General features: G+C 57.6%; 1 protein-coding gene across 1 annotated transcript in view; it reads right to left on the bottom strand.

The window, feature by feature from the left end:
• Nucleotides 1-4,800: 4,800 nt before the first annotated feature.
• TMPRSS3 (transmembrane protease, serine 3) overlaps nucleotides 4,801-9,470 on the bottom strand; it is a 40,929-nt gene continuing 36,259 nt past the window's right edge. The window contains exons 13-14 of the mRNA XM_014532931.1: nucleotides 7,621-7,718; nucleotides 4,801-4,950 (exon numbers count right to left, since the gene is read on the bottom strand). Of these exons, the coding sequence (XP_014388417.1) occupies nucleotides 4,860-4,950; nucleotides 7,621-7,718 (189 nt within the window). The 3' untranslated portion in view covers nucleotides 4,801-4,859. The remainder of the gene's footprint in view (nucleotides 4,951-7,620; nucleotides 7,719-9,470) is intronic.

Genomic DNA, 9,470 nt, shown 5'->3' on the forward strand with positions numbered 1-9,470 from the left:
AGGATTGAGGAAAGACAGACAAGAGAATGAAAGCTGGGTCTCGGTGGGACGCTGCTCCCTGATGAGGAGACAGCGCCAGTGCCCACAAAACGTGTCTTTATTTTATAGCAGATGCCACGAGGCAAAGTAGGGGTGTGATCACGTTGTTTACAGCATTCTCGTGAGCTCCAACCCTACTCAACTACATGCACCTGAACTCTAGCACAAGGCACGTGGGGCTACGTGTTTGGACCATAGGTTCAAGCTTACAACCACAGCCATTGGCTATAATTGTGCTGGGGGGGCGGCCCTGCCCAGCTGGGACTTGCACGTGGCAATGAGAGGACCCTGTCCTTTCATTAGTCCGAGGCTTGAACCTGGCCAAAACACCGTAACTGCGCCCCACAAAGCATGTCATCGTGCTGAGCGGGGACACCCCCACAGGAGCCCCCAGTCATCTCCTCCACGAGAGGCCTGGCGCCCAGATGGCGGGGCCACAGGATCCACACTCTGGGGGCAGACACCGGAGGAGCTGGGCATGGATCGGGGCCTCGGATGCTTTCTGTAACCTGATGGGGGGAGGGGGACGCTGATGCCGCCAGCCCTGTATCCATTCCGTCCCTTCACTGGGCCAGAATCCAGGGAAACGAAGGAAGGTGGGGACCCACCGAATCGGTCTCCTTGTCACTGGCCTCTGGGCCCGCATGCTGACGCATTCGCCGGGAGGAAGGTACCCGCTGCTGGATGTCCCTGGCCATAAGGCCTTCGAGTCAAGGAGCCCCCAGTCTATGTGTCGTGGCTCCCTGGGAAGTGTCATTTCACCCGCACAGCCCTCTGGGTGGGAAAGGGGCAGGAGCACATGAAAGGCCTGCTGTGAGCCCCACCAGGGGCCTCAATGTGTCTCAGAGGAACAGCATGGGCGCTGTCCCTGTGTCCCACACCCCTCCGGGCTTTCTCTTGATGGCCTCTTTGAAATTATTAGTAAACCTGAACGGCGGGCGGATCCCTGACTCGAGAGTGGGCTGTGCCGTCCAATCGAGGGTCTGCTCGCCCTGCGGGTCATTCAGCACTGTCAGCGCCTTGGCCTCAGTTACAAAATGGGGTGAGGATCAGGAAGGGGGTGAGGGTCAGGAAGGGGGTGAGGATCAGGAAGGGGGAAGGGTCAGGAAGGGGGGGAGGACAAGGAAGGGGGGGAGGGGCAGGAAGGGGGGGAGGACCAGGAAGGGGGTGAGGGTCAGGAAGGGGGGAGGGTCAGGAAGGGGGGAGGGTCAGGAAGGGGGGAGGGTCAGGAAGGGGGGAGGGTCAGGAAGGGGGGAGGGTCAGGAAGGGGGGAGGGTCAGGAAGGGGGGAGGGTCAGGAAGGGGGGAGGGTCAGGAAGGGGGGAGGGTCAGGAAGGGGGGAGGGTCAGGAAGGGGGGAGGGTCAGGAAGGGGGGAGGGTCAGGAAGGGGGGAGGGTCAGGAAGGGGGGAGGGTCAGGAAGGGGGGAGGGTCAGGAAGGGGGGAGGGTCAGGAAGGGGGGAGGGTCAGGAAGGGGGGAGGGTCAGGAAGGGGGGAGGGTCAGGAAGGGGGGAGGGTCAGGAAGGGGGGAGGGTCAGGAAGGGGGGAGGGTCAGGAAGGGGGGAGGGTCAGGAAGGGGGGAGGGTCAGGAAGGGGGGAGGGTCAGGAAGGGGGGAGGGTCAGGAAGGGGGGAGGGTCAGGAAGGGGGGAGGGTCAGGAAGGGGGGAGGGTCAGGAAGGGGGGAGGGTCAGGAAGGGGGGAGGGTCAGGAAGGGGGGAGGGTCAGGAAGGGGGGAGGGTCAGGAAGGGGGGAGGGTCAGGAAGGGGGGAGGGTCAGGAAGGGGGGAGGGTCAGGAAGGGGGGAGGGTCAGGAAGGGGGGAGGGTCAGGAAGGGGGGAGGGTCAGGAAGGGGGGAGGGTCAGGAAGGGGGGAGGGTCAGGAAGGGGGGAGGGTCAGGAAGGGGGGAGGGTCAGGAAGGGGGGAGGGTCAGGAAGGGGGGAGGGTCAGGAAGGGGGGAGGGTCAGGAAGGGGGGAGGGTCAGGAAGGGGGGAGGGTCAGGAAGGGGGGAGGGTCAGGAAGGGGGGAGGGTCAGGAAGGGGGGAGGGTCAGGAAGGGGGGAGGGTCAGGAAGGGGGGAGGGTCAGGAAGGGGGGAGGGTCAGGAAGGGGGGAGGGTCAGGAAGGGGGGAGGGTCAGGAAGGGGGGAGGGTCAGGAAGGGGGGAGGGTCAGGAAGGGGGGAGGGTCAGGAAGGGGGGAGGGTCAGGAAGGGGGGAGGGTCAGGAAGGGGGGAGGGTCAGGAAGGGGGGAGGGTCAGGAAGGGGGGAGGGTCAGGAAGGGGGGAGGGTCAGGAAGGGGGGAGGGTCAGGAAGGGGGGAGGGTCAGGAAGGGGGGAGGGTCAGGAAGGGGGGAGGGTCAGGAAGGGGGGAGGGTCAGGAAGGGGGGAGGGTCAGGAAGGGGGGAGGGTCAGGAAGGGGGGAGGGTCAGGAAGGGGGGAGGGTCAGGAAGGGGGGAGGGTCAGGAAGGGGGGAGGGTCAGGAAGGGGGGAGGGTCAGGAAGGGGGGAGGGTCAGGAAGGGGGGAGGGTCAGGAAGGGGGGAGGGTCAGGAAGGGGGGGAGGGTCAGGAAGGGGGTGAGGGTCAGGAAGGGGGTGAGGGCCAGGAAGCTGGGGGGCTGAGAGAGACTGAGCAGCTTACTCCCAGGAACTATTGCCTCCAGGGGTTGTGACAGGAGATACTGCATCTCACGAGGGATCGGAGGCAACCATTGGTTTCCCTTTACCTGAACTGTCGGGCAGAGGTTGTGAGCGATCAGATCAGCTATGGACACGAGAGAGAAGGGACATTTCTCTGCACATTCTCCAGTGAGGAAAAGCCCCGTGACCCCACAGCACACAGAACACGACACACACGGCGGCACACGGGTGTGCGGCTGTCTGCGTGTGCTGGGGTTCCCACCCTGACGCCCCTGCCCGTGCACGCGCTCCTGGCTCCTGGGCTCTGGACGTACTTGTCCTGGTGGCCACGGGTCAGGGGAGTGGTCGATCTGACCGGACAGTGGAAAACACTGTCCACGCCCAGCTCTGGCCCCTCTTCCCCTTGGGAACCAGCTGGCTGTGGGGAGAAGTGCTCCCCTGCTCCTGGGCCCCCCAACAGTTGTGCAGGTTGTGTCCAGTGCGAGGGCACCTGAGAGGAGGAGCCAACCGGGGGAGCGATGGACTGAGCTCCTGGGGCAGGAGGACCGCCCGGAGCTGGTGTCTTCTCCTCACTCGCCCTGCAGCTGGGGCCGCGGCACCCAGGGCCGCTCTGTCACACCGCTGGCCCGGGTGGCCCTCTGTCCAATGCCAGGGTGTCTGGGCAGGTCCAATTGGCTCCCTGTCCTCCCATTTGCCTGTCAGTGATAAGGTGGCACGTGGCCTTCGCATGCCTCCCTTTCGGAGGGGTGGCTTTCCTCACCAATTCCACACTGTCAGCCCCCACAGAGTTGTTCTTCAAGATGACAGCCAGTTTGGCTCAGTGGATAGAGCGTCGGCCTGCGGACTGAAGGGTCCTAGGTTCCATTCCGGTCAAGAGCACATACCCAGGTTGCAGGCTTGATCCCCAGTAGGGGGCATGCAGGAAGCAGCCAATCAGTGATTCTCTCTCTCTCATGGTTGATGTTTCTATCTCTCTCTCTCTCCCCCTCTCCCTTCCTCTCTGAAATCAATAAAAAAAATTTTTTAAAAAGATGTCAGCTCTGCAATTTTTTATTTTTAACACTGTCAGACTCTGCTGTGGATTTTATCTCCTGAGCCAGTTTCCACCTGGGGGAGGTGAAGACATTGACAGGTAGCTTTTGCTGCACGGCAGTGGGTCATCCACCATGAATTTTACAAGAACATTGATAGAGTTTGGTGCCTATTTTCATGACTTGACAAGGGTGTGGCTGGGAGGTGCTTCTGGAAGACTTTGCCATGAAGGGCCTTGTGCATGGACCCCGGTGGCTAATAGCCACCGAGGCAACTTCTGCAACCCTGTGGCCATGTCATCCCCTCCCCCACCCCTCATCTCTCACCCGGGACCGTGAATCTGTGTATAACCCATGACAAGAAGCCAGAGGGGACAATGAGCACTTTTCTTGAAAGAAAGAAAAATCAGTTTTTATTTTTAAAGAGAACTAAAAGCACAAAGTAGCATTCATCTCTATTAATTTTCAGGTCGATTTTGAGTGAGAAAAATCAAGGCAGTCCATCCATGCAGTGAGCCGAGGCTGAGACGCAGAAGCTGGAGATGAGGGGGTGGTGGCGAGGCTGAGCGGCGGCCGGGGGCGGGGGGTGGCCCATTCTAAGTGTAGACGCGACTCCCACCGAGAGCGGCTAAAACTCACACTCCTCTGGAAGGGAAGGTGCGGGAGAAGAGATGTTAGTGAGGAGGAGGATGTTCTCTCACTTGGCAATGATTCCAGGGGATTTTTGACTTGAAAGTATCAACGGGAAGATTCTTCAGAAAACATGAACATGGACCGTCTTCATATTTTGTCATTCCTTCCCCTCCCACCCCAAGCCAGCTACACATCACAAAGGTGATTCTTCTCAGCATTTGGTGAAGGCTGTGGAGCCAAGCCGGGGGGGCGGGGGGGGGGCAGGCTCCTCCCCACATGGTCTTTCAGCCCCACCTCCCCGTCCCAGACCCGGATTCATGGTGATTTAGGCTAAACCGCTCCTCCCCGGGCCCCCGGGGCCACAGTCCAGGTGAAAACACAGCTGGCAGTGCAGAGTCCCGAGGGCCCGTGCGGTTTTCTCACGCATCCCACGCCGTCAGCCCCACCGCGTTGTCATGGACGTACCTTCCGGAACGTTGTTGACGATGTTCAGAGGGTAGAAGCACCACGGGTGCCCGGGGACAGTGCTGTCAAAGCAGCAGCCCTTCTCTGCGCACTGGGCGGGCGTGATGCCCGAGAACCCGCAGTTGCTCCTCTGACTCGGGGCCATCACGCACGTCTCTAAAGGCACACGGGCAGGGGGCACAGATAAGCCCGGAGCCGAACTCCTCGCTATTTCTACCCACACCCCCGTCCCGCTTCGTGTGGCCGATGCAGACCCAGGCCTCGGGGTCCGGGAGGGAGACCCTGTCCTCATTTCCTGACATGAAAACACATCACCTCAGGGAAACTGCAAGGTGCCCGGAGTGTGTAACCCTGCACCTACCTGGACAGAGTATTCATTCGCTCATTAATTTCAACGAACAAGTATTAAGCATATTTACTCAATCAATATATCTATTGGGCACCGTTTGTGTGTGCTAGGAACAGGAGATGACACAGCAAACACAGGCAGCGCGGGTCCCTCAGAAACCGAGCTCCTGTCAGGCTCTGTGCCAGGTGGTGGTGACCCAGAAATTAAAAATAAAGGCATGCTTGTTAAGAGACCAAACTCAGATGGAGGAGAAAGCCAAGTATATGTGCAAAGCAGCACAGTGCGGCCATCCTAGTGTGTCCAGGTCAAGCACAGAAAGGACAAGTGACAACAAGGCTGAACAAAGCAAGGAGGGCTTCCCGTAGGAGGCGGTTGACCTCTTGAGGATGGAGTAGTGGGTGTTCCAAGCAGAGGGAGCAGCATGGTCGATGGCAGTGAAGGGGGAGAGCAAGGTGTGTAAGGAGGTGTAAGTCCGTTTGCAGAGACGATGCAGAGGTTGAGGTGAGTGGTCTGAGAGGAGCAAGGCCGAGGGCTAGGGGACACAGTTTCAGCCTGAGAGCCACAGCTTTCACCAGGGGAGGGATGAAATGACCCAAAGTGGAAAGCACCCAGGTCAGACGGGCCAGCTGACAGCTCCCACATGGTCTGGATGCGAGATCTGTGGGATCTACACTCGGGGCCAGAGGCTCTGAGAAGGCGAACACGGCAGGCTGAGGCAGGCAATGGGAGGGGAGCCTGGGAGAGGGGGCATAGGAGGGTAAGGGCTCAGAGGTGCACATGGCCATGCACCATGAGTGAGAAGACAAGGGGGATGAAGAGCGAGGCCTTGGGAACATCGACAGTAAAGGGACGGAGAAGGAAGGAGGTTGAATAGAAGGAGGCTGGTCAGAGGACAGGTGGACCGAGATTCAGGGCAGAGGTGGGCACAGTTGGCCTTGAGCTGGGGCATCTGACTCCGTGAAAGACAATTCCTCCAAAGACAGTTGGATGTGGGACACTCCCCCTAGACTGAGAGGGCAGGACGCCCACATGCATTCCTTTGTGAAATCCAGCAAAGCACGCTAACATAAACAAGAAATGTTGATTCAGCACTTTGTAGCTTGCAAAGCACTTTTCACAGACATCACAGACAATTGATCACACTCCGAAGATAAAGGCCTTGAGACACAAACAAGTTCAAAGGAAGCAGCAGTGCCCTCTCTCATTGGGCAACTCCCATGGACTAATATTGATGCAACACGAACCAATGGGGCAAGTGGTTTGGGCTCTGCAGAGCACGGGGCCCAGACAGGTTCTCGGGATGCCCACCGTGGAGTAGGCACTGGGACATCTGTGCAGACTTTAGCTCAGTGGTTCTCAACCTTCCTAATGCCGCTACCCTTTAGTACAGTTCCTCATGTTGTGGTGACCCCCAATTTCATTGTTACAAATTGAACATAATTAAAGCATAGTGATTAATCACAAAAACAATATGTAATTATATATGTGTTTTCCGATGGTCTTAGGCGACCCCTGTGAAAGGGTCGTTCGACCCCCAAAGGGGTCACGACCCACAGGTTGAGAATCTCTGGTCTAAGATTTATGGATGCAGTACTTCCTAAAAGCGGTGCTTCTCAGACAGGGAGGCTCCTGCCCCTGCCCCCAGGGGACATTTTGGGTTGCCCCAGCTGGGGGAGGGGGTAAAGCTCCCATCTCGCAGGTGGATGCCGGGGCGTTGCTGAACATCCTAGGATGCTTTTGCCTTCAAACCCTCTCAAGGGCCTAAAACAATGCTTGGCTCAAAACCACACACTGTGAAACAAAGACCCCCATCAGGGGTACCTCTCTATGCCCATGTGTCCCTCCTCTCCCCCAAGAAGCAGAAAGAGGGCTGCTTACCAGTCTGGACCTGGGCCAGGCTGCTGAGGGCCAGCGAGAAGACCAGGAGCAGGACGCAGATCACCTTGGGCTCCATGGTGGCCATGCCTTTCTTCTCTCTGCTCCCAGGAGAGTACAAGTCAGGGGTGAGAATCTGTCTGAGCCCTCGATTTTAAACCCGGGCTCTGTTTGCTGAAAGAGTGTTAGATAACATTTGCCTAAGGAGGGTCTCACAGTCCTCCACTGATTAAAAGGTGTTTTCTAAACACGGGCAAGCCACACGGGCGCGTTCGCTGATAGAGGGAAACTGTGTCTCGGAGTCATCTTGGTGAGGGATTTGAGACTCAGATCATCCCGCTCTTATCCATGGGAGTCTCCTCAGTCCACTGGTCCGTATCGGCTAACGTCAACAGTACACTCACCTGAAAGTGATTCATAGCGAGAGATGGCCCATCCCGCTGCTACCATCACTTGCTTTTGCCTTCCAAACCCTCTCAAGGGCCTAAAACAATGCTTGGCTCAAAACCACACACTGTGAAACAAAGACCCCCATCAGGGCTACCTCTCTATGCCCATGTGCTCCCTCCCTCCCCCCAAGAAGCAGGAAGAGGGCTGCTTACCGGTCTGGACCTGGGCCAGGCTGCTGAGGGCCAGCGAGAAGACCAGGAGCAGGACGCAGATCACCTTGGGCTCCATGGTGGCCATGCCTTTCTTCTCTCTGCTCCCAGGAGAGTACAAGTCAGGGGTGAGAATCTGTCTGAGCCCTCGATTTTAAACCCGGGCTCTGTTTGCTGAAAGAGTGTTAGATAACATTTGCCTAAGGAGGGTCTCACAGTCCTCCACTGATTAAAAGGTGTTTTCTAAACACGGGCAAGCCACACGGGCGCGTTCGCTGATAGAGGGAAACTGTGTCTCGGAGTCATCTTGGTGAGGGATTTGAGACTCAGATCATCCCGCTCTTATCCATGGGAGTCTCCTCAGTCCACTGGTCCGTATCGGCTAACGTCAACAGTACACTCACCTGAAAGTGATTCATAGCGAGAGATGGCCCACGAAAGGCGCAGTTGTGTGAACAGTGGCTCACGGGGTCCCTGCCACACAACTCAGGGAGGAGAAGGAGCAGAGGAGCCCGCCCGCCTAGCCTTGGCCTTTCGACATGGGCCATTTTCAACCATTTTGAGAATCCAAGTCCTGGGTAAGGGGGAGCTGATCTCGGCAGGATGAGCAGGAGAATGACAGGCCTGCCCCCCGCCCCTCCCCAGGGGACTTGAACTTCAAACTTCATCTTCCCTCTGTTAATGCTGTCTGGTTAGACATTTCCATGGCAACTTCGTATGTGAACCAAGCACCGTCAGGTCCTTCCCCGAGGACACAGGGCCTGTGCGGAGCGGCTCGGGGTCCAGTCGGCACTGCCACCCTCCTCATAATGATAGTAGGAATTTTTTTTCTTCAATGATAGATTAGGCTCCAAGGAAACCGAATCTCATCTGGGACAGAAGAAACCCATCCTGGTGGACGCGTTTGCTGATAGAGGGAAACTGTGTCTCGTAGTCATCTTGGTGAGGGATTTGAGATTCAGACCATCCCGCTCTTATCCATGGGAGTCTCCTCAGTCCACTGGTCCGTATCGGCTAACGTCAACAGTACACTCACCGGAAAGTGATTCATAGCGAGAGATGGCCCACGAAAGGCGCAGTTGTGTGAACAGTGGCTCACGGGGTCCCTGCCACACAACTCAGGGAGGAGAAGGAGCAGAGGAGCCCGCCCGCCTAGCCTTGGCCTTTCGACATGGGCCATTTTCAACCATTTTGAGAATCCAAGTCCTGGGTAAGGGGGAGCTGATCTCGGCAGGATGAGCAGGAGAATGACAGGCCTGCCCCCCGCCCCTCCCCAGGGGACTTGAACTTTAAACTTCATCTTCCCTCTGTTAGTGCTGTCTGGTTAGACATTTCCATGGCAACTTCTTATGTGAGCCGAGCACCGTCAGGTCCTTCCCCGAGGACACAGGGCCTGTGCGGAGCGGCTCAGGGTCCAGTCGGCACTGCCACCCTCCTCACAGGAACTAGTGAGCCGTTGGCCTCATCTGTGTGGCCAGGTGTGTTGTGGAGAATGACTTGAGAACAGGGTCAGCACAGGTTCACGGTAACTGTCCAGGTGGTCGTTATTTCAGGCTTGGTGGGCCACACTTGGGCTCTGCCACATCATCCTTGTTTTATTTTTGCAACCTTTGAAAAATGTACAAATCATTCTTAGTTTTCAGGTTGTGCAAAAGCAGGCCACAGGCAGGATCTGGCCCACAGACTGTCATCTGTCAAGTCCTGTGTATAAAGTGTCACAGATTTCATCAAGTGGTGATGACACCTGCAGCCGGGGAGCTGGATGTGATGTCGTTCCTGGAGCAAACTCCCTGGCACCTGATATGCAGCCATTGACCTAGAAGATGTTTGCTTCCCGCCCCCGCCCCCACCCC

Source organism: Myotis brandtii, unplaced genomic scaffold (assembly GCF_000412655.1).
Source record: "Myotis brandtii unplaced genomic scaffold, ASM41265v1 scaffold923, whole genome shotgun sequence".
NCBI classification, from domain to species: Eukaryota; Metazoa; Chordata; class Mammalia; order Chiroptera; family Vespertilionidae; genus Myotis; species Myotis brandtii.